This window comes from Pollachius pollachius (assembly GCF_949987615.1).
Source record: "Pollachius pollachius genome assembly, chromosome: 12".
NCBI lineage: Eukaryota > Metazoa > Chordata > Actinopteri > Gadiformes > Gadidae > Pollachius > Pollachius pollachius.
In genome coordinates, this window is record NC_136945.1 from 5,294,424 (window position 1) to 5,317,005 (window position 22,582).

At 42.8% G+C, this 22,582-nt stretch overlaps 2 protein-coding genes across 3 annotated transcripts; both read right to left on the minus strand.

The window, feature by feature from the left end:
* Window positions 1-889: 889 nt before the first annotated feature.
* top1a (DNA topoisomerase Ia) lies at window positions 890-11,333 on the minus strand. Its single transcript, XM_079748370.1, has 21 exons — window positions 11,224-11,333; window positions 10,719-10,743; window positions 8,262-8,352; window positions 7,880-7,994; window positions 7,167-7,219; window positions 6,972-7,064; window positions 6,697-6,772; window positions 6,492-6,586; window positions 6,260-6,375; window positions 5,835-5,956; window positions 5,582-5,704; window positions 5,292-5,479; window positions 4,596-4,740; window positions 4,133-4,276; window positions 3,822-4,007; window positions 3,668-3,736; window positions 3,412-3,526; window positions 3,046-3,173; window positions 2,651-2,745; window positions 2,395-2,544; window positions 890-2,204 (listed from the first exon to the last, which is right to left on the minus strand). The coding sequence occupies exons 1-21, from the start codon at window positions 11,254-11,256 to the stop codon at window positions 2,102-2,104; spliced, it is 2,265 nt and encodes a 754-aa protein (XP_079604496.1). The 5' UTR covers window positions 11,257-11,333; the 3' UTR covers window positions 890-2,101.
* Window positions 11,334-14,768: 3,435 nt separating this feature from the next.
* cyld2 (cylindromatosis (turban tumor syndrome) 2) lies at window positions 14,769-22,191 on the minus strand. 2 transcript variants are annotated; one of them, XM_079748371.1, is made up of 15 exons: window positions 22,084-22,191; window positions 21,746-21,857; window positions 21,002-21,570; window positions 20,115-20,244; window positions 18,856-19,100; window positions 18,484-18,652; window positions 18,259-18,391; window positions 18,038-18,145; window positions 17,725-17,804; window positions 17,482-17,548; window positions 17,262-17,394; window positions 17,043-17,151; window positions 16,584-16,702; window positions 16,090-16,297; window positions 14,769-15,763 (listed from the first exon to the last, which is right to left on the minus strand). In XM_079748371.1, the coding sequence occupies exons 3-15, from the start codon at window positions 21,434-21,436 to the stop codon at window positions 15,489-15,491; spliced, it is 2,211 nt and encodes a 736-aa protein (XP_079604497.1). In that variant the 5' UTR covers window positions 21,437-21,570; window positions 21,746-21,857; window positions 22,084-22,191; the 3' UTR covers window positions 14,769-15,488. The 2 variants fall into 2 exon arrangements, with proteins under 2 accessions (XP_079604497.1, XP_079604498.1); XM_079748372.1 differs by lacking the exon at window positions 21,746-21,857 and having other exon boundaries at window positions 22,084-22,149.
* Window positions 22,192-22,582: the final 391 nt, after the last annotated feature.

Consider the following 22,582-nt stretch of genomic DNA (forward strand, 5'->3'; position numbering starts at 1 on the left):
ACAAAAAATATTTTGGTTTGAGACTAATGGAATCTGGACTTACGGTGTTAAGATCACTTAAATCTTTTATGAAATACTCTTGATCATAAAGCACTGTTGTATCATCCTTTCTAAACTTCTGAATCTTTACAGAATAAACAGAATACTCACCAAGCATTAACGCCTCCCCATCTTCTTACAAACACTCTACGAGTTCTACGAGTGAGATTCACACTTAAAAAACTGTGCATATTAATTAGTTAAGGGTTGCCGGTCGTAGAAACAATCAAAGCTTTTGGGGTAAATATGAGACTAATGTCTAGTGACCCCTAGTGTCAAGTCGTCCTCTATCTAAAAAGAATTCACCTCTGCAGTTTAAAAAAATGTGGCTACCATAGCAGAAAGCATAATCACACGGAGGTTACCTTTGCCAAATAAAATAAAATGTTGATGTTATGTAGGGTAAAGGTTATGAAAATGAGGATTAGAACATTTTTCCCATGAAAAATCAACAGTGGATTTAAACACCAAGAATTTGGAAACCGGTATGCCAGATGCTTGCAAACGATATGAAATCCTTCCTGAGGTGGAGTATGAAATAACAATAGAAGGATTCTGCGTTGACTCACTTCAGATTCCATACCAACATTACATTTCAATTTACGCATGTCCTCGTTCCAACAGCCGTACATTTTTCCACAGAAAGATTATAGATGGATGTTAAAGCAAATATGCAGATTCTCCAAGAATGATTTTGGCAGCAACTCCCCAGCCGTCAAGTCCAAAATCAACATGCATCTTAGGGCTCTGGGGCCCTCTTGTTAGGGGTGCCAGAACCTGCTCTCAGAAACCATGTGTTGACATGGAGCACAATAAACTAAAAAACACAAAAAGAATGCCAACGTTGGAGTTGTAGGGGTTTTATTGATTTGGAAACCTACAGCGGTGCGTAGAAACCCAAATGATCAGAGGCCATGACAAACCTCATGGTACAGGGAGAGGACGTTGATTTTTTTTTGTTACAGACAAACATCATCCTCCTGTTTCATGAGTGGGAACATTTCGCAAATCTATCACACATCAAATGTACTGTTACGTGTCTGTTCCGTCATACATTGTTAGAAAAACCTGCCTTGTATTGTAACAGATTGGTATTTTTTTTTGGCAAAGTTGAAATCTTTCTCACTAACACCTTGTCAGGAAAGGGGAGAAAAAAATAAAAGAATCTCCATTGACCAACTTAAAATACATTAAAATATCATCTTCAAGTAACAGAATAGGGATATTCTTTTCCTCGTCATCATTAAAATGATTTCAGTTAAAATCAAATGTAGACAGGCCTACGCACAGACTCTGAGGGCGCTGGCAACTTAATTGGTTAAAAAAAAGTTCACATTTACATTTTTTAAAAAGACATCCCTGATAGAGGCTGTAAATTAATATTCACATTCTGCTTGTTAAATATCGACATGGTTGCAGTATTTCGTCGCCCTGTCCCAGCATTTTACGTTATTACATGTTAACACAATCCAGTTTAAATAGTCACCCACACTGATTTTGTTGTATCCCTTTCCTGCACACAGACACGCACACTTCAAAACAAGAGTTTTGCATTTCATCAAAAAAAAGGCGCCTGGGTGTATTTAAGGAATTTCTGATTTAGCTTTTTCTATCAAAATATAGAATTCATTAATACTACATGGGTGGGCTTACAAGACAGAAATAAAATTACACATGTGTTTTTTTGCTGAATACAGTAGCTATAAGGACCACAGAGTTCAAAGTTCAGGTATTTCCAGATCCCCCCTCCCCCCCACACTTCCATTGTGTGCATGTGAGCGAGGTGTGGCATTAGTGTAGGATGGGGATCGCAAAGACCACAGGAAAACCCTTGAAGCTCCGATGATGAGTGTATCGCCTCAGGTCAGCAGGCAGCACAACGCACTCCAGCCACCTCAGCGTCTGGCCACTCCCGTCCGTCCACCCAAACCCACACGTACACGCAAACCCACACACTCGCCCTCATTGGGTCTGGCCACCGGGTGAAAAGTCATTTAAGCTAAAAACAAGATGTCTGTTAAAAGAGCGCGTCATTTAGGTAAAATCGCAGACATTTTTTGACTTAGAATTCATAGTCGTCCTCGGCCATGTCGAGGGCCCAGGCGAACTTCTCCCGCTGGGTCTTGTTGTAGATCTTCTCCACGGGGATGTCCCATTTCTTACACCTGAGGACACAGAAAACCACAAGGGGTCAGCCATTTCCATCCTGAGGAGCAGCCATTTTGGGTCCACTGCATTCATTGTGTTTTTTTTTTGTTTTTTTTTTAGAGCTTTGAGCTGTCAGAGCTCAGGGACTCTGTACAGCCCACCATGCTTGAGGGTGTTATCTCGATGCTGTGGTGGAACGGGTCTTACCAGGCCACGGAGATGCGAGGGTCCAGGTAGTTGAGCTTGGAGGTGCCCAGTGCGATCTGCTTGTTCTCCTCTCGGTCAGTTGCCTGCACCTCCATCCTCATCAGCTGCTCCTCTATCCTGGAAATGGCCTTCTTCCTGGTCTCCACCGTCCTGATGAAGAGGAGAGCAGCGAGGTGAGCATGTGCGTTGCCCGAGGGAGGCGTGTCGTTCTTCTCCAATATCTGTGCTGCTCTGCACATCTTTCAGATACACTTACTTCTTGGACTTCTCGTCTCTCCGTACTTTAGCGTCCGCTTTGGAGCTCTTCAGCTCTCTCCGGGCGTCTGAAAGTTGGTCCTTCTTTGCATCAATCTAAAATAATTAAAAGCAGGGAAATGTTAAAACAACTGCACATGACTGCCCTCTTCAGGAAATTCATGCTTTATATTATACGACAAATTAAATTACAATATAAATTAATAAGAATATTTCTAATATATCTGATCCATTATGAAAGCTTATATCTTATTTCAGAAATGAAGGAGTTAAAGGTTTGGGCACAGCATTTCAATAAAAAAAAAAAAGCTTAACATCAACAATCTCTACTTGAGTGGAAACACGGACCAGTCACTAGCGTTCGTTTTAGAACAAGATGTACTGATGGATGCTTACCTTCGCCTGGAGGGTCTGCATAGACTTCTCAAAGGTTTTGGGTGCTGCCCTCTGGTGGTTACACAGGATAGCCACAGCCCTGTTGGCCCTGTTGTAGGATAGGATCTTTGCTGGAATGTTTTCATCCGCTGGAAAAATATCAGAAAGCCTCATAACTTTTATGCACATCATTTAAAGACCACCTGCAATGTGCAGCTTCCACAAATGAAAAGGCAGCTTTTGCCAGCCAGGTATAGGCTTGTAAAATGAAGGCCTCGCCAAAACGGGTTTTCCACCGAATTAGGCTTGGGGATAAGTCTCTGAACAGCTCTGAAAAGAGATTCTATGGGCTGCCGCCGGAGACGGTATTCATGGGTGGGTGCTTACGGCTGGTGAGCTCCTTCAGCTGCTGCTGCAGGGTGATGGAGGCGTTGTAGGTACGGAACACTTTGGCCGTGAGTCCGTCCATCAGCTCCTGCAGGTGCTTGTTCAAGATGGAAGTCTGGAGGAAGAGAACATGCTCTATACACCACACAAGACATCATGCTTTATAAAAGACCCCACTACATACTTACGGCTGAGATCACAAAGGTCCCTTCAAGAGTTGGCTCTAAATTTGACCGTGATGGTGTGATGCACTCACGTTTAGCCGGTCAAACAGGTCATCCTCTGTGGCCTTGTTCTCCATGAACAGCTGAAGGTTCTTGAAAGCCTGAGAGACAAAAGGACACATTTTAGACCAAAACAAAAGAAAAAAGGGGGCGCAATGTTCCAGAGCGCACATCCACCATCCTTACCCTCTTCTCCACAGGGACCTTGTTGTAGTAGCGGATGGAGTCTTTACCCAGGAAGTCAAACTCCACCACAAACTCCTGCCCGTCCTTCTCGGGGTACAGGTTGATGTGCTCCACGCGCAGCGAGCAGCAGCCCACCGTGTCCGCCGTCTCGCCCTCCTCCTTCTCGTTACCCGCTCTCAAAGCCAGCTGGTCACGGGCAAACAGCAGGGCGTCAGTTAAACCGTCAGGACCATATTCCTCCAGTAGATGGCCCACAGTCAGTTCGCCCCCCTGCACTGGGTTCTAGTTTCCACCATGACTCAGGACTTCACCTTGTCAATGAAGTAGAGCGCCACGGCCCTCTGGCGGATCCTCATCTCCTTGGACTTCCAGTCCTCGTGGTACTGGCTCCGGATGCGGTCCACACACTTCTTCAATCTACGCGCCGTCTCGTACTTCTGCCAGTCCTTCTCCCCCTAACAAAGCAGACAGTCGCTTTATAGTCACGACTCTGATTTAGAACCATTACAGTATCAAAAGGGGTTTTAAAAAGGCCAACATGAGATTAACAAATGGAAGCAGTCGCACGCCAATGAGCCAAAGAGTGCCACATCACGGAAGGTTACGCAGAAAAAACAGGTCAGAAGATCCAATTTATATACAAAATGGGTGTTCATAGATTGCGCTATGTGGTGTGAGAGGCATTTGAGATGGGCTGGGAGTTAAATCCCTCACTGATAGAAACCCTTTCCAGCATCAGTTTAGATTTAACAAGACCGATAGATGTGTGTGTACCTTGATCCTGGAGCTGGGGTTCAGCATGATGTACTTGATGGACCCCTGGATGTTCTCCGTCCAGGACACCAGCCACGTGACCTTGTTGTCATGGCGAACCTCCTTCCACTTGGTCCCGGGGGGAGGCTTGGGGTGCTTTGAGTCCCTACGGCAGCAGACAGGGGGGGGGGGGGGGGGGGTTCAAGTCAAAATATTGACACACCATGATAAGGCCTACATTTACTTAAGTCTTCATATTTAATTGAATTAAGTCAATCATTTGATTTAAAATGTTGTTTTTTCTTTGTACGCCTGCTATATTTACAACTTCAAACCGTTTCAATCTCCGCAATAAGCAGCCATAGGAATCACAAGCACTGCCATAAAGAGTGCTAGAATTACAATTATGCTCGGCGTGAGGAGTCCTAACGCTAGACGGAACACAAAACAATGTGACACAATTTCAATTTTATGCAGATGTTTTCTCTGCCATTGTTAATTAATAACTGACATTCAATATTGTCTTTGGGCCAAGAAAGACCGACTGGTCATCAAGGTGTCAGCTAATGGGTGGTCAGGTTGGCAAATTGAATCGATAATCTATTCGATGAATACTAATCTCAATATCAGGCCAATCAATAGCAATCATGTTTTTTGCAGTGATCACGAAGCCCTCCGTGTACAACCCGTCCTCCACTGTAAGGGAGGGGCACTCACTTGCTGCAGTTGATGATGATGTCCTCCGGCCGGCTGCGGCGCTTCAGCATGCCCATCTTGGGGTGGTCCCCGCGGCCCCGGAAGAGCCCGGGGGGCTCAATGCGAAAGTTAGCGATGCGCTCCTTGTGGTTGTCCATGAGGCAGAAGCCGTACTCCTGCAGGGTCCGCTCGTTCTCCTCTTTGATTTTCTACCACACAGAAGAACACGTGGTTAACGGCAGAAGAGGTTGGTCTTAGATTTTATACCAACAACGAATATAATTCAACATGTAATGGGACGCATTGCTCACCAGTTTTTGTTCTTTAGACATGGCCTTCCTGATCTCAGACTGGGCCTTAAAGTAGTCGTTGATCTCGTTGAAGTCACACTTCTTCAGATCTGTGATTTTGCTTTTTTCCTCAGAAGTCATTTCCTTTGAGGACAAGCAGAAGACTGCATTCTTAAAAACCGATCTTGCACGATTCCCAAAATAAAACTCCTTTGAAAATATTTAAAGACACTACATTAGATGTGAATACTCTCTCTGCCTCTCTCATTCCTACCTTTCTCCAGTCTTTGAAGAAGTTTTTCCGGAAGACTTCCTTTGTGGTGTAATCATGGTCGAGCATTTTGCCAAAGAAGGTGGCGACCTCTTCAGCTGCTGGGGCGAGCTTCATGTGTTTACCTGGTGAACACATCAAAATATCCGTCAGTAAGCTCTTTATATCCAAAACTACCAAGGCCAAACGTCCCACCCAATGGTATCCTAACCAGAAAGTTATCCGTCTGAATCATAAAGAAATGAGGAGCAGCGGTTGGTCAATCCGGTTGAATAGGTTTTGCACCAGCATGTGCTTGGGTCTGGTTTATTTTTTGAGCCAACAACCCCGCATGTGAAATCATGGTGAACGATCAACCACCAGACCAATAATCAGGTTATAGACATGCACAGTGAAGACTTGTTGAAAAAGGGATTAAAAAGACAAACCGTCGTAGTAGAACTTGACGTGGTCAGGAAGAGGCTCGTACGGGGGCGCGAACACGGGTCCTTTGTGCTCCAGGAACCGCCATTTAACCCCGTCTGTGTAGCGCTCCTCCTCCCACCTGGGAGCATCACACAGCGCCACGGTTACCCTTCTACCCACCGCAAAATAGTTGCACCACCATGTATGGAATGCAAAGCTTAAAAGCACTACGGACACACGAGTCCTTGAACTCACCACTTCCACTTCTCCTCCGGCTCCTTCTTGCCCTTTTTCTTGCCATCGGCAACTTCTCCCTTTTTGTTGTTTTTAGTCTTTTTAGGCTTTACGTCCTGAAAACAAAAGACAGGAGGGCGTGAGCATCAATCAATGGGATCCTACTGCGAATAAAGATCCAACCTCAAATGCATTATCACTCATGACCACAGTAAATGTCTCTTACTTCATTTTCTTGTTTCCTTTTTTTGCCCTTGGCCTTGTCGTTTTCAATTTTGATCTTCTTGGGCTTGAATTCTGACCTGAAAAGGAGGAAACTTATCACAGTTAGCCAGGGTGGCTACAACAAACCAACCTTCATCCTAGACATTTAACAAAATATTTGATAATAAATTCAACTTTATAAATAGCTCCCTCGGTGCAACTTGGGCTTCCATATCCAACATGACAAAACAAAACACCAATGCTAGTACAATGTTAAGTTGGACTGATTAAACTCACTCAAAGTCCTCATCACGTTCCCTCTTAAGAGACTTCTCCTGCTTGGGAGAGTGGTAAAAGTCATCCTCGGGCTCGGATTTCACATGGCCGGGGCTGGAAAATAAGACATCCCAGAAAATCAATCCTCTCCCATTCTTTTAAAAGATGTGTGCCAATCGCTAAAGGCAGTGGATGGTGAAATGTCTCAAGCTTTACCTGGAGAAGCCGTTCTCCTTTTCTTTTTTGACCTTGCCGTCGGCAGACTTCACCTGAAAATGAGGATCAAAATTAAGGACGAAAATAGTCAAGAATTTATATATAAATAAAGGCTGGAACATTACTGCTTGAGCTCAGTCATTAATCACAGCACGTCCTCTTATTGGAAAACCAATTTTCATAGTACTCATTTTTTGTACATCTTGAATTAGCACACAGTCCATTTAGCTATATCCTCTATTCCCTTGCAGTCCCAAGAGCATGATTCACAGTGAGATGTGCAAATTGCAGCCCCAAGAGTGAGGTGGGCAAATTATTATGGTGGTACCATGTAACTCAACTCACAATACAAACTAACCATGGTTTCGAGCCTCTTTCGGCTTTACATGGAGGGATGTGTATCGATTTGACTCTATTGACGCTGGGTTAAATTTACGATAACAAGAGTACTTGAAGGACATTACGACAAATAATGTCAGCCATATTTGTTTAGAATGTGTCAACCCCAGCTTGAATGAGGACACCTATTACCCAATGAAAGAAATGCATCACGTTAGAAAGTAAATTACACATTAGCTTAAATACATTCAAAAAAAGGTTTCCTACTGTATTATACATATAACAGGTAGATGGAGCTTGAAAAAAAAAAGCCTCCAGTTAGCCAGGTCTAAAGGCCGACAATGATTGCCAAATTGAATTTGTATGATAATCACCTCCTTCCTCTTCTCCTTGTCCCGGTGTTTGTCCTTGTGTTTGTCTGCATTGCCTTCTTTGTGCTTCATCTTCTCCTTGTCCTTATGCTTCTTATCAGAAGGGTCCTTGTGGTCACTGGAGTTTTAGAGGCAAACAATATAAAAACACATCTTTATGGCAGAACTTAAACACCACGTCAATTTGATTATTACGATTGCTTTGATAACAGAGTGGTTGGACTTCAATACCAATGACGCAACGACAAACTTGGTTATCAAGTTTGTCATGAGGACAGTCATGAGTATTCACACAGCACAGCTCCTAACCAGGTCCAGCAGACAAAAAAACATTTGCTAGAACGCAACATAATTATGTAGTTGCTCAATAGGATATCAGCCCTACCTGATGGCATGTTTTGATTTCTCACGTTCTTTGTCCTTCTTGTGGTCCTTGTTTTTATGTTCTTTGTGCTTGTCTTTATGTTTGTGAGGATCTTAGGATGAAGGAAATGGACGTCAGCTTTACCTCATTACAACATTGTGTTATTTTATTGAGACAATACAGGAACAAGAGAAGGCGAGTCCTTTTTTATGCAAACTACTAATAAAACCACGTATGACAAACAAAATGTTCACAAATTTAAGTCCACTCTTTCCCCATTCAACAAAATAATTTGGTGAAATGCATTTTTATGGAAAGACAGCATCCCCTACGGTCACTACATTTGACCGATATGTAATGTAGGACAGGTTGTAACATGCAAACAAAGCCAGCTATGCATTTTCTTAACTTAAAAAAAACCTGTTGTTTAGCAGAGGTTAAGAAAACCCTCCTAACGGCAAGCAGGAAACAGTCATTGATTGCACAATTTCTCTGGTTCAGATGTACAGAAATGATGGCCAAATAGACTGACGGAGCTTATCATGCCCCATCAATCTTAAACCGAAAACACATGCAGATGAATCTATACCCAATACTTCAGCTAAACATAACTACTAGCTTACTATTGCTAACAAAATAAGCTTGGTTTGGTAGGTAGTCAAAATGCCTTACCTAAAAGACTGATGAAATTAATGAAGAGGAATGTTGAGATTAATGGGAAACTATAATATGGACAGTTAATTTGCTGGTATATTGTCATCTATTCTAAAAGGTTGCTATGAACAAAGAGGAACACATGCACAAGTCAGAACATGATTATTTAGACCATAATAACAGCTGCTGGTTTAGCAGCACAACACACACGACTAAGGAAAACCGTCCCCGTGTTCCTTAAAAGGGGGGGGGGGGGGGGGGACATATGAAAACAACACTTTTCCTGGGATTTGGGGTGTTGAACTTTGAAAAAGTCTGTACATTGTTTTTTTGAGTGAGATATGCATTTCTGAAAGTACCCCGTTACCAAAAGAGTGAGTCAGTTTCGGCGTCCCCTCCTACGTAGGACGGGGACACAGTTGAATATTACCTCCCACTTCCCCGCTCTCCTCCAATCAGAGCATAGCCGAGATAACCCCCACTACGAGTCTTTACTTGTTGTGAAAGTGCCAGAGACATCTGACGCAGTCTTTTTGATTCATAATATCATCCGAGACGCACATAGCTTTTGGCCGTGATATTAGATATAATATTATATAAATACACATATATAATATCATCATTATTATTATATTTAGATATAGAGCTCCAGGAGTCTGCAAACTTCTCCTCCATGCTGTGGTTCAGTCCGACAGCTCATTGGTCAATGGGCAGCAGCTAATTTGCATTAAAGCTACAGACACCAGAAACAGCGCATTCTGAAGGGACTAAAACAGAGAGGAATAGCGGTAGGCGAGATTTCCTAAAAGCTATTTCCAGCAAACAGCTTCAAAAACATGTTTTCTGGAACTCAAGTACTATATTTACTTGTTGTGAAAACGCCACAATATGTCTCCTTTAAAATATATCAATTAGAGTTATCCGTAGACAACCGTTTTTGACAGTGTCCAAGAAGTCCATCACCTAAAGCCAGAACTAATTTGCCCTATAACATCTGTATTTATAGACTGCCTTGGGCAGTGACAGAACATATAAAATATTGCACCATCCACATTAAAACAAAGGCACACAATAAATACATTTAAATAATTTCTAGAATACTTTTTTTGTAAAGTTAATTGGGGCTTAATTTCTGATCAGGGACATCCCATGGAAAAGCCTCCATCTATATATACACAGACACATTATAAATATCTATATAGATGCTGTGGTCAATGTGTGCCCTGTACTAAACTGTTTGCCCCACAAGGCAAGTGTAGCCAGATTGGTTTCAATGGCTAATGCTACTAAAAACCATGGATAACTATTTTATATTTAAACGCCATCTCGGAAACAACGTTTACTTTAAACAACGTGCAAGGCCTATCTAAACCTGCACGATGGAGAGTGGATCGAGTATTGTCCCTGCGCGTTTCGCTTCCAGACAGCCATCTGCACTCCATAGCCCATGTTCAGTGCTACAGTAGAGCCAGGCCGCTAGAGCGAAAAAAGAAAATGGCGTAGAGACTAAGTCCGCAAACCCCAAACCCTCACTTTCAGATAACAAATGTGGCATCTGAGAACACTAAAAAGAAAAACGGATCATGTTAACACGTAAAATACGTCAGAATGTACTAAAACAATTGACCCATTAGAGTGAATAAATGCCCGAAATGCCTTTTGAAGCCCTTCTTTTTGAACAATAGGCGCTTTTGAGAGAGGGAGAGGACTTAGTCTCTGGTCGCCATTTCTGTCCTCTGCTGAGAACTAACGTTATGAAATTGTGTAGACGCGTCAAATTTTGAGTCATCATTTTGTATTGTCGACACAATATTGGGGACTCACCGTTGTTTCGAGGGGCACAGTCAATCTGAAAATGTAGAAAAAATAAGCATGTTTAGATAGCGTTAGCTTGAAAGCCGGCTAACTAACTTTAAACTTGGTGGACGGCAGGGAGGCAGTAGTTAGCTTGCTGGTTAGCCTGCTAGGGTTAGCATGCTACGCTGGCTGGTAACATGGCACTAAAGTGTGTCTAGCCTTTACTGCCGAGAGGCAAAGCTCACTTAATGAGCTATACTTACATCGTTTTATACTGATGCAGTGATCGAGATATTTACACATCATTGTTCTCTCATGGCCTTCATTTTAATTAACAAATATAACTGAGTGTTGTTAAGCAAAGTCTTACAATCAAATGTGATGGCTACAAAACATGCCGAGCTAGCGCGAGTTAGCTCTGGTAACAGTTAGCCAACCTGTCAACCAAACCACATAATACACCATCAAATAAATTAATCGGATTTAACTGGAGTCAAACTTTAGAGAGGTGATAAGCCATGCTTTGTATTACCTGGTTGTTGTTATGGGAGTAATCCCCACTCATTTCCTATGCTTGGTCGGACTGAGAAGAAAAAAAACTAAGTGAGAAATGAGCAGAGTTAAATCACCGGCGAGAAGCTGCTAGCAGAATGAAGAAAGAAATACACGAGCAGCAGACCAAGTCCCGTCTGTACACCGATGCGCATGCGCAAGTAATTTAAATACGGGACCTTTCACCCCTTCCTACAGGCTCAAAAACGACCAACTTTCTCAACGCTGAAGTACTCCGAAACCAAATTATAACCAATTATTCATTTATTGCGTCAACTAGAGGAGTTTTTAAAATTGTTCAGAGAAATATGGAAATTCTAAATCAGTATTTAAATTGTACTTGGAGTATTTTACATTGCAATATGTGTTAATGTAATAGCTTACACTGCGGTACACGATAAAGTTCTGAACGTGAGTGTTGATACAATTTTACAAGACACAAGTTAAAAATGCAGATTTGTGCATCTTGTTATATCAAAAATACAAAATGTGTGTGTGTGTGTGTGTGGGGTGTGTGTGTGTGTGTGTGTGTGTGTGTGTGTGTGTGTGTGTTTGTGCTCTCATCACTGTTACTTCAGTGTCAGTTCAGTTCAGTGAGAACGTATCTGCAATTTATTCTATATCACTGCAAATGTATTCAATATCTCTATCTAAATCATCCATGACATAATAATTTAGATTTGATTGAGAATGTATTTATTTTCGAGGTTTACACGTTTTAGGTAATTAAGGTGAAGCTATAATTATAGCATAGGATGCTTTGTAGTCTGATAAGAGCACCTTCCGATTTCCTCTAAAAGAGGTAATAAAAACCCATACTATGCATTATGCACTATACATTCTGAAAAATCTAACTGAATGTTAGAGATTAATATCTAAAGTCTGATTCGACTTTCATCGCTTCATATTTGTTTCGATCGATCATGTTGCAAGATAGCCTATTTAGTGCGTAATTGGCAAACCCAAACTAGTCCTCCAACTCCAGTAAACTGTAATTATTTATATATTAAAATCAATCAATCAACAGCCTGGAGACTGCCAACTGTAATCTCCGGTAGGAAACGGCGAAATTCCATCCCTTGCAGTCATGTGTTGCCGTCGGATAGTCAAATAAATTACGTCCTAGGTCCATCTCTTACATCTGATCTTTTCCTTGACCTCGATAGAAAGCATAATAAGGTCAAGGAAATATGTGAATTATAATTCTTCAGGCTTTAGGAAAAAGACAACAGCCGTCCTAAAATATCCCAATGCATTTACACTAGGTACGTCATTGTGCGACGGCGGATGTTTTGGACGAGGGTCCGCCATGATGAAACTACAATGTTCCGAAGATGGACTACTTAAACTGCAGCTTTTACATACTTTGCCCCTTGCGTTTTTACTGTGTCGTTTCATGCAAAAAAACAAAGTTAAAGACTCCCATACACAGAAGGGAAATGAAATATTTTTCACAATTGATAATGGTTACTCACGCTCAAACTCCTGTCCACTCATATTTATGGAGATAGATCCCAATTAGTATGATTGTAGTAAAATAATTGTCTTTGGTCATGTTGATCATTTGTTTATGTGAACGGCAGAATGATTTGTCGTTTTAGATGTTCCTGCTGCAAGCCATTGTGGGATGGCATTATCTCCAGCCCGTTCGTAGAGGATGGTCCAGTGTACAAGTGGTTAAGAAAGGAAGCATTGAAGCACCTTTCCTTAGCATTTAGAGAATTTGAACAGCTCTTATCATGGCTGCCCCTGATACTTCCGGGTCATTTCACTCACTGAGGAACCTTCCTCACAGAGAAAAAGACAATGCCACTGTGGCCCTGGTTCCGGGCCCAGGTTCCGTGGCCTCTGCCCCAAGAAGTTCAACTTAGTAGGACCAAAGATGAGAAGGACCAAAGATGAATAGGACTGCTGGATCCTGCCTGGATCATTTATCTTGGATCCAGCAGTCCTGCTATGTTATAGCAGAACTTCTGGGGGGAGACTGCACAGAGTCTGGCCCGGAAATCAATAACTCCCTTGTTTTCTGTTTCGTTACAGCGATTGTCTACCGAAGAAGGCTAATTTGCGCGAGTGGACGAAGCTTACAATTATGTATTTCTACAGTAGCCTAATGCACAGTGTTGATTTAAAACCTTTGCAGAGACTTTATACAGATTACTACTTCTGGCTGAGTTTGTAACTGTTAATAGCTAACTAAACACCCACAGATACCTGCCTCCAGCCAGTTGATTGGTTGAAACAAATACGAAGGGACACATAATCAAACTGCCCTTGCTAGTCTAACATCAAACTTTAGATAATAAAGGAGCTATATGTTAAAAATGTTCTGCACTTAAACAGAAAATGGCCATAATATGTCAGCAGCGATTAAAGAGACAATTAAAATACTGGTATGTTCTCCTTTGAAATTGATGTGGGCACTTTTGTTTTTTGTTTGGGCAATTTCAGTCTAAACAATCGGTCATGGAACCATGAGATATTCACAACTCAAGAAATTAGCAGTTTATTGCAATATACTATTCAAACACACAGTGGCAGTAAACCACCCCAAATTGTGATTACAGAATGTCATAACCCTTACCCTAACTTGATAAATACGTTACAATAATGATAATAATATAAAGATGAATATGTGTATGAACACCAATATGAATAATACTAGGGCTACTACTAGGAATAATAATGTTTATAATAATATAATAATTTAAATAATAATATGAATATAAATAATGCTACTTGTCCCGATTTCCTCATGCTATTGTAATTAACACAGTACTATGCTCATCGACTATCACCAGGAACCTGGTGGACAACCTGTAGGTCCAGCTGATGCTGAGGCTGAGGTTTCCAACCCCCTAAACGGGGAGGGCTACAGACAGCTAGACCAAACCTCTCCAGGGAGATCCTGTTCATACAACTACACTAGTACAGTTATACTACCATTACAACCAGTTGAAGTCACCAAATTCACAATCCACAGCTCGGCTGGTCTGCAACCTACTTCACACCACACTTCACCTCCTACCACACTACACCACTCCCCGCACCCTACACTGGCTACCAGTGGCAGCCCCAATCCGATTTAAATCTCTGGCTTGCCTACCATGCTGCCAATGGCTTTGACCAATTCTACATCCAGAAAATCCTCCAACCATATACCCCAGCCCGTAACCTATGACGGTCCAAAAGCTTGCTACCTCCTAATGGAGGGCCCAGCAGCCACTCTACAAAATATCGATCATTTACTGTCCTGGATTCACAATGGTGGAACGAGCTCACCACTGACTTCAGGACCGCTGAAACCCTATCCATCTTCTGCAGCAGGCTGAACAAATCTTTTCAGACTGCATCTTGGCCCATGATGAAAAATATTGGCCCATGATAATACTAATATTTTAAAATAATTAAACTTTATTCTTGTTTCTTTATTGTAGCACTAAATCAGTTTGCTTATTAATGTATTTAATGCACTACTAGAAAAATAGTACAATCGAATTTCAAACGGCTCATTGCTGTACCTCTGCGAACCCCGTAGGGGGCCGCCGTCTCCCGGTTAAAGTTCGCAATATTACTGATACTATGTATTCATCGGGGTTTAATCCTACATGTCCAAAATCCAAACTATAGCAAGATTATCATCCCCTACTCTGCATTGACAGAATACATTTCTTATTATACAATATACTTTTCTCTCCTCTATTAGGCTACCCAATAGTACAACATGTAAATGTATCAAATGAGTGCATGGAAGTATACACAAAAAAACAACTGTTTGCTATGTTTATAATTATACTACGACTGCATCTCCAAACTTTTATTATAACTAAATAGAGACCAATTGAAGGTATTTATTTTCTAAAGTCACTACTTCATTCCAGTCTCATTAAATAAAAAAAAAAAGTACAATATCGCACTGTCCAACGTTGAAGGATTCCAACATTTGCTCCATTTATTGAGAAGAAAACCTGATACCTGACACCGATATAGAATAATAACATCATAGATGTGACCTGCACGACCATCCCTCAATATACATACATCTATACGCCTCATACTCATACTTCATATACAGTTAAGAAAGAGTCCCAGCACCACTCTTGGAACACCACTTTCAACGTGGTGTTGTAGGGTCATTGATCCTCATTTCCAACAAATAGCTTTCCTCAACAATACTCCAGGAGGCTACAGGGTTTTGTGTCCCACCTAATTGTCCCGTAGCCTTTCCCCAGTGGCCGTGGAGAATCACAAGGTTAGCGCCGTGGCTTTGTTTTGGGAACACTCCCTCCCCTTGCAGCCTCCCCCCTCCTGTTGACGCAGTGACAGCCGGCTCTCTTCGCAGGGCGGCACGGACGCACTTTGGTACAGGAACATGTACGAGTCGCACAGCAACCTGCGCACGGGCTCGGCGGCACGGGAGGGGTCCACCGCGGCCACTTCCTCCTCCGACTGGGACAGGAAGTCGCCGAGCTGTGGGCAAGCCGTGACCTCTGGGATGTTGTAACCGCTTTGGTCATCTCCTGATACAGCGGGAAGGAGGGCGGGGTTTAGATTAGACATCGGCCCACGTGGAGCTAATGACGTCTCTGTGTCAGCCAGCAATGTTATCTCTCAAATCGTCGCGCTGCATTCCCTGAGCACAAGACAAGCCTATGGAAGTGCAGCGAGCAGAAGCGCCAAAACAAAATCAGCATTAGCATAAACAACGTAGTCGCCCTTTCTTAAGAGTCAAGGTGAGGCTTTAGGGAAAAGTCCCATTTTTAGTTTTCTTTTCAGGTAAAGCGATGTTATGTGATGGGTAACAAAATACACTGACACACACACAAAAATATGAACCCTCCCTCACCACATCTATCGGCCATGCTGTCGAAGAATAGCCATGAGTGGGGGTCAGGGCCGTATTTGACAAATGACACGTAGTGGCTGGTTTGAATACAGAGGACGGCAAACAGCTCCATTGTGTGTCTGGGAACGGTTGCACCGGTGGTCGGCTCTGCAGGCGCAGGTGCCAGGGCTCTGGGGCGGTGTCCCTGCCGCAAGGGATGAGCGTGCACCTGTTAGGGAGAGGGAGAAGATGGAGAGAGATTTAGAGGGGAACAAATAGCATCTGGTCCCATCTGTTTGGGCATGGCACATAAATAAAACAGTCAATAAAGAGTGCCATGCTCAGAATGTATGGCCTCACAGCATTGTATGACACAACGAATGGCAAAGTATAGATGATTATTCGAATTAATATCATCTTCATCATCATCTTAAACTATATACGACATTGCAAGATAAAAAAAGCTTTAATATTGGGCCTAGTACTCAGGTTGAATAATAGAGTGTTCTTGTTACCTGTGTGCTGCAGACAGAACAGTACTGCTTGATTTTCCCTGGCTGGAGCTTGCGGTCTTGCAGACACTGTACACACTCGTTGGTGGCTGGCTGCCCACAGATGAAGCATTCTCTTGGAGCTAAGGAGGAAAAAAGTGATTCCAAATAGTGTCAAAAATGACACTGTTTCAAAACAAAGTGTGTCACACAAAGGATTCGGTTTTCGATGTTGTAAATGTTAATTACCATTTACATTTTTGTCCGTTAGCAGACACTCTGATCCAAAGGGGACAGTGAATGCTGATAAGATAAGACCCTAAGGGGTTAGGGCATCCTGCTCAGGAAAATGCCTACAGCTAGAACCAAACTAGAGACTTTGAGGATTAAACCTGGATCCCTTTGACTGGGAGTCGAACACCTGAACCCCTAGACTATCCTGCTCCTAGAATGTGAATTCATAGGGTTGACCCCGGTCATCACCATTGTGAAGGAGATTGCTGAGGTCCAGATGGGTAGAGGGGATGATGTGTGGGAACATCTTGTACTTCTTTCCAAACCTCGGCATCTGCAATATGAGACACGATGGGGCCTGTGGGGCAACACACGCAAACGATTTATAGGTGTTTGATATCCATACATGAATGGCCACCTGCCGTCTACGTCGTGGAGTCTTGTTTACTTCGTAGAACGTCGACCCACCTCCTCAAACTTAAGGTTGCACGACAGGAAGGAAGCATCCAGCAGCTGTTGAACAGTTGGCACCCTCCCGGCCTGCTCTTTTTCTAGAATGATCTGGTAGGTGTACGCGCCCTCACACTTCTCCATGTTGGACCTATGAGGAAACACCGGTTCCATCTCAGCAACTCAATACGAGTCAGTGAAACACAAATTCTACCCTCTTGCTGGCTATCATCCTGACCTGAGTTTAAGCAGTGGTGCTATGCAGAGAACTCGCTGAAGCAGAATTGAGATGAACTCCTCAGGATCTGAAGGAGGGCAAGGGACATCAGGATAGAATTAGGACGAAATGACTGGTGCAAAATCCAATTTATGCAAAGACATGACCCTTTCTTATTAGATAATTAATAAAAAAAGTTATACAGATATAACAACTAATAGTAATAACATGACATTAATAATTATAAGAAGAAGAAGTGGCTACCTTTTTCCTCTGTTCGGAAAGTGTGGCAGCCAAGCTGTTTGCGTAGGCTCATCACACTCTCGGCATGAACAAAGCCTTTTCTGGAGAGAATAGAGTAGGTGACGGTCAGTGAACATTGAGCACTATCATTGTCCAATCAGGATTAAGATACTGATAAAAAAAAACGTTGTTATATTTGAGGTTGTATCGAAACAAAGCTATCTATTCATCTATCACACTAAGTTACGTACAAAAGCTTCTAGTTTCTGAAAACTCCCTGATAGCACCAAAACAAAACAACCAGCTTTCTAGTCACAAGAAAAAGTATGCAAACCTGCGTAAGCGGTTGACAATCTTTTTTCTCAGTATTTGACTTGTGGCTTCTTCTTTACAATCCGGCTTTTGCCAGGAGCTATCCAGGACGGTAGAAGAGCAGAATAAACTGCAACAAGAGAAAGAAAAACCTGCTTTTAAATATATATTAATGAAGGGTGTATTTTGTAGATAAAAGGAGGACACACTGGGAATCACATGATGCGCACCCACTAGCTTTACCTGAAGAGCGTGGCATCGAGGTAACAAGAATTGAAATGCCCCTGAATCCCTCTCATCCTGCCCACCAACAGAGACGCGGCCTGGGATTCAGAGATAGGCGGTGTGTCCTCTTCAGAATTGTCTGACTCTATGTCTGAACACAAACAAACACGGATCATTAACATCAAATCTGATTTGGGATCTACCAATAAACATGGCACGGTGGGGGGGGCGTCAGGGTCCCACCAGGGGGGATGTCGACGCTCTTGAGGGTCTTCTTCCTGTTGAAGGAGCCGTGGAACCTCTGGTCAGGACTGCACATTGTCATGGGAACAAACAAAGCCCGACCCGTTTGGCAAGTGAAATATCTCTGGCCTCCAAAAATCCCATCTGAGCAGCCCTTCAGGTCATAGTCCTGGGAAGTCAGAGAGGGGACAGATGAAGGCCCACGCCACATTAAAAACCAACTCAGAAGAGATAACACATTCTGTTGGACTTACTGCAATATTCACCATACATGTCATGCATGGTGAATATCGCTGGCAATGTCATTGCCAGCAACTGCTGCTGTAATTGTATTGCATTTGACCCTAAACCATCTTGCATCTTGAATCTCACCAGTTCGATACCCGCCCAGTCTTCAGTCTTGCCCGCAGGGACACCCTTCCAGCGGATGACCCCGTACACAGTGGCCCCCGTGTTGGACGTGACCTCCACCATGGAGCCAACATCCAGGGGGGCTTCGTCCGCTGCAGGGCCACGGCTCGCTGTGATTCGCTGGTCGGTGCGTGTCTCACTCGGCCTCAAACGCGTTCTCATGTTGGGCAGGGAGTTGATGCGTGACACCACCTTCCTGTTGACACCTGGTGACATGAACGCCGGTTAAACATGATCACATGGTGTGGTTCAAGAGGTAATGTCACAAGATCTGACACCGACATCGATATGGCCCGCCAGTCATTCCACAATACAGGTCTACATCCCAGGTATGCGACACAACTCGTGAGCATGCAATGTGCACAAGCGCCAGGCCATGTGATGTGCGCCGTTGGGCATTCGACAGCGTGACAACCTCAGGTTTTTCCGGTTCATTTTTGTCTGCTCTCGTAAAATGTTGTTGATCTGATCTTAATCAGATCCCATGTTTCTGCTTTTACTGTGCGCATGGATGTTGGTAGCAGTTGCTTTACTCACAACCTCTATGCATTGGAAAACCGTACAAAAGATGCGCATCAAAGACAGGTTTTCCATTTACAGACATGGGTGGCTGGTGCAGCTCGAGGGCAATAAACACATATTAGCGAATATAAACCGTGTTTTACTGGTATTTTCCATAAAGCCTGGTAATGGAAAGCTATTTCCAGAGTATAAGCTGATGATTTTTCTTTTGCAAATGATTGTAACGTAGCTGTTACAAACGTAGTTTGTTTGTAGTGATATCCTAACATCAATTACTCCGAGACTATAATTTGAATGCATAAATAATTGAAGGAATTTCTCCTCTTGTATTGGTCAGAAATGTTGGGAGGCTAGCTCTAGATACCTTTAAAAGAAACAAGTATTAACATAAAACCTCAGATTGATTATTTCATTGTCGTTATAGGTTTTGTGCATTAATCCCCACACCATCCTTGCTATCTTGACTGTTTTATTTAAATTTAAATTTATTTATTTGACTGTTGTATATTTTAGTTCATTACATACTTCGGTCCTCCTCTTGTTCATTTTCCCCTAACTTTATCAACCCATAAGATTAATAATAATTATACTAATAATTATGATCATTATTCCCATCCTGTCCTTCTGCTGTGGTGCACTCATTTAACGTCTGACCCTTATGAAGAACATGGTATCTGGTACCATGGTGCAGTACCTACCGCCGGTGTGGCCCTCAGCCCAGTGAGGCCTAAAGGGGACCGTGTATCCAGGGACCACCTGGACAATGTCTGCTGCATTGAACAAAGGGAGAGGGGCTGGCTTCTTGGTCCCAGCACTCTTCTCCTGGTCCTATAAGAGAGAAAGCGAGAGAGAACAAATAACAAATAAAAACAGCTAGTTAGAGGGTAATCTCGGATCCAGCATTCCTACTATGCTATCAGCACTTCCTGAGGGGAAGTGGATGAAAAGGGGATTTTAATAAGTCTATTTGTAAAATGGACACTCTACATGGTGTGAGATTTGAAACCTTTGCAGCCCCTCTTTTTCAAGTTAAGGACTGCTGGCCGTGTTGGTGTTCACCAATTACATGCTAACATATCCCCGCCTTGGTCAAAACAAATATGAAGCTAAGAAAGTGAAACGCCTTGTTCACCTAGATTTGAGCTTGTCAGCCTATAGACTAAAGACTTAAGTCTGATTTGTGGGAGACTGGTTGGAAGTTCTAAGTAACTGAATAACAAAAACATATCTTCCAGGGCTGCTTATAAAACTGAAGTTAATCAGAACATAACTTGTTAAACACAGTTCTATTTATAAAAGATGCATATTAACAAAATAATATCTTGGCTGGATCCAACCCATGCTCCAACATTAACCACCAAAGCCAGAGTAAAAGCAAGTAGGCTGTGACATTACTCTCAAGTTGTCAGAACATGTCCTATACGTTGTTATGTTATGGCGTTGACATTTATTTTTAATGGTGGCAATTACTTATGTAGTTACTGTTTATAGTTAGAGATAAAAAAAAGACTAAACATGCTAGGATAAATTCCTCACCCACTGGACTGAATGATGAAAGAAAACACATAAGGGATCTTTTCCATACCAAAAGCTCCACTTCGAACCCGAGCATATGAAGGTCCTCTGCATTCTCCTTTCTTCCAATCTTCATCAGGTTTTTAACCAGTGCTGGCAAGTGCCCTTTCTTGTACTTCACCATCACTATATCATGCTGGGACAGCTCACAGATGGCAGAGAACAGCTGGGGGTCGCAGATCAGCTCAACACGCTTGCTTGCAATGGGCACAAAGAGCAGGAGCTGGGCCTGGTGACGGGTAAGGGGGTACATGTCTACCTTCTTCACGGTGCCCCCACTGTTGGGGCCGCCCGTGTTGCTGCTACCAGTGTACATCAACCCCAACACCTCTCCATCCTGCCTCTCTTCCTCCACACGACCAATGCATCCCCGGGAGAATCCTTTCCACGACTTCCCCCGAGTGACTATAAAGAATTTCTCTTTTCCAGCAGCTGTGTTTTCCATTTTGTTGAATTTTAAAACAAAGTATATATGTTGTAGGATGTATCTTTGGTAGGTTATTTCAGGCCTCTGTGTTATTTCTGGGCCACCTGGCAGGCTGCTTAGCAGAAGGGATGTTGAAGCCAGAGAAATTCAACCTGGGAAAAAGGTGCAAATCCTTTTTAATTCCAATACTAGTGAAGAACAAAAGTTCACAGAACTAATCAATTAAAATCGATTGCCGTGGATAATCTAATTTGCAAGGCAAATAAGTAAACACCTGCATATGTAACCACCTCCAAGTACTATGAAACTTTCACAGACCCTGCTTACTTTGCTTTTGAACTTTGCTTGTAGGAACCGAGAATCGAAGTGAAGTGAATAATTGCAATGTTCTCTCTAGTGTACCCTATGCATGCGGCAGTGAATTGTACTTTGTTCTAACCTGCGAAGACAGAAAGACAGAAAACATTGCCATGGACCTCGTTTAGGACAATAATAAACCTGATTAAAAAAAAGCGCCTGCCAAAGACCCGATGACGTTGAATGTTACTTTACATGATCTTATGGCCCCCCGATGAGAACACCTGACCCCAGCCTGAACCCCTTAAATAAAATGGTCTAGAATGGCCACTGAGTCTATGCTACATGTGACAAAGTGTAGTACCTACCCCGTCTAAAGGCCATTTCACTGTGTTCACAAACACTGTAGCGTTAACGTCTTAGCCTCCTCTTTATTAGTTTTGAACAAGGAAGTTTCGACGAGCAGCTGATATTAATGTGTAACCGACCACGCCTCCCTCGTCCTCCTACCTTACTTCAACGAAATAGACACGTCAGACATTGACGGATATCCTCCCAATGAATCTAAAAGGAAGACGCAAACCCAAAGGAGATTAACTGATTGGAAAAGTTGCCTGACATTCTTATGTGTCATGTTTACAGTAACGGCCAGACGTGACGTTCGTGACAAACGCATAAATGTTTTTTTGGTTTGGTTGGATCCGATGACTCAGAAGTTATTTTATCACAGGAGTGCCCTCTATTGGAGGGTACGCGTAGCACTATCGATTGGCATGGTAGCCCTCTTCCGGCCACATCACTTCCCAAATAAGAGACTAAACAAAGCCTTTTAATGGCCAAGACTTTAGGTATTTTGCCATCAGGGAG

Bases quoted from the DNA above. Each gene is read 5' to 3' on its own strand.
- top1a (XM_079748370.1), bottom strand. From the start codon at position 11,256: ATGAGTGGGGATTACTCCCATAACAACAACCAG. The intron at 4,008-4,132 runs GTGAAGTCCTGA...GCCCGTGACCAG, and splicing joins CGCTCTACTTCATTGACAAG to CTGGCTTTGAGAGCGGGTAA. The intron at 3,174-3,411 runs GTAAGCACCCAC...ATATTTTTCCAG, and splicing joins GCTGAAGGAGCTCACCAGCC to CGGATGAAAACATTCCAGCA.
- cyld2 (XM_079748371.1), bottom strand. From the start codon at position 21,436: ATGGAAAACACAGCTGCTGGAAAAGAGAAATTCTTTATAGTCACTCGG. The intron at 20,245-21,001 runs GTATGGAAAAGA...TCTCTCTTATAG, and splicing joins GGTTCGAAGTGGAGCTTTTG to GACCAGGAGAAGAGTGCTGG. The intron at 18,392-18,483 runs GTGGGACCCTGA...GTTTGTGTTCAG, and splicing joins GAGCGTCGACATCCCCCCTG to ACATAGAGTCAGACAATTCT.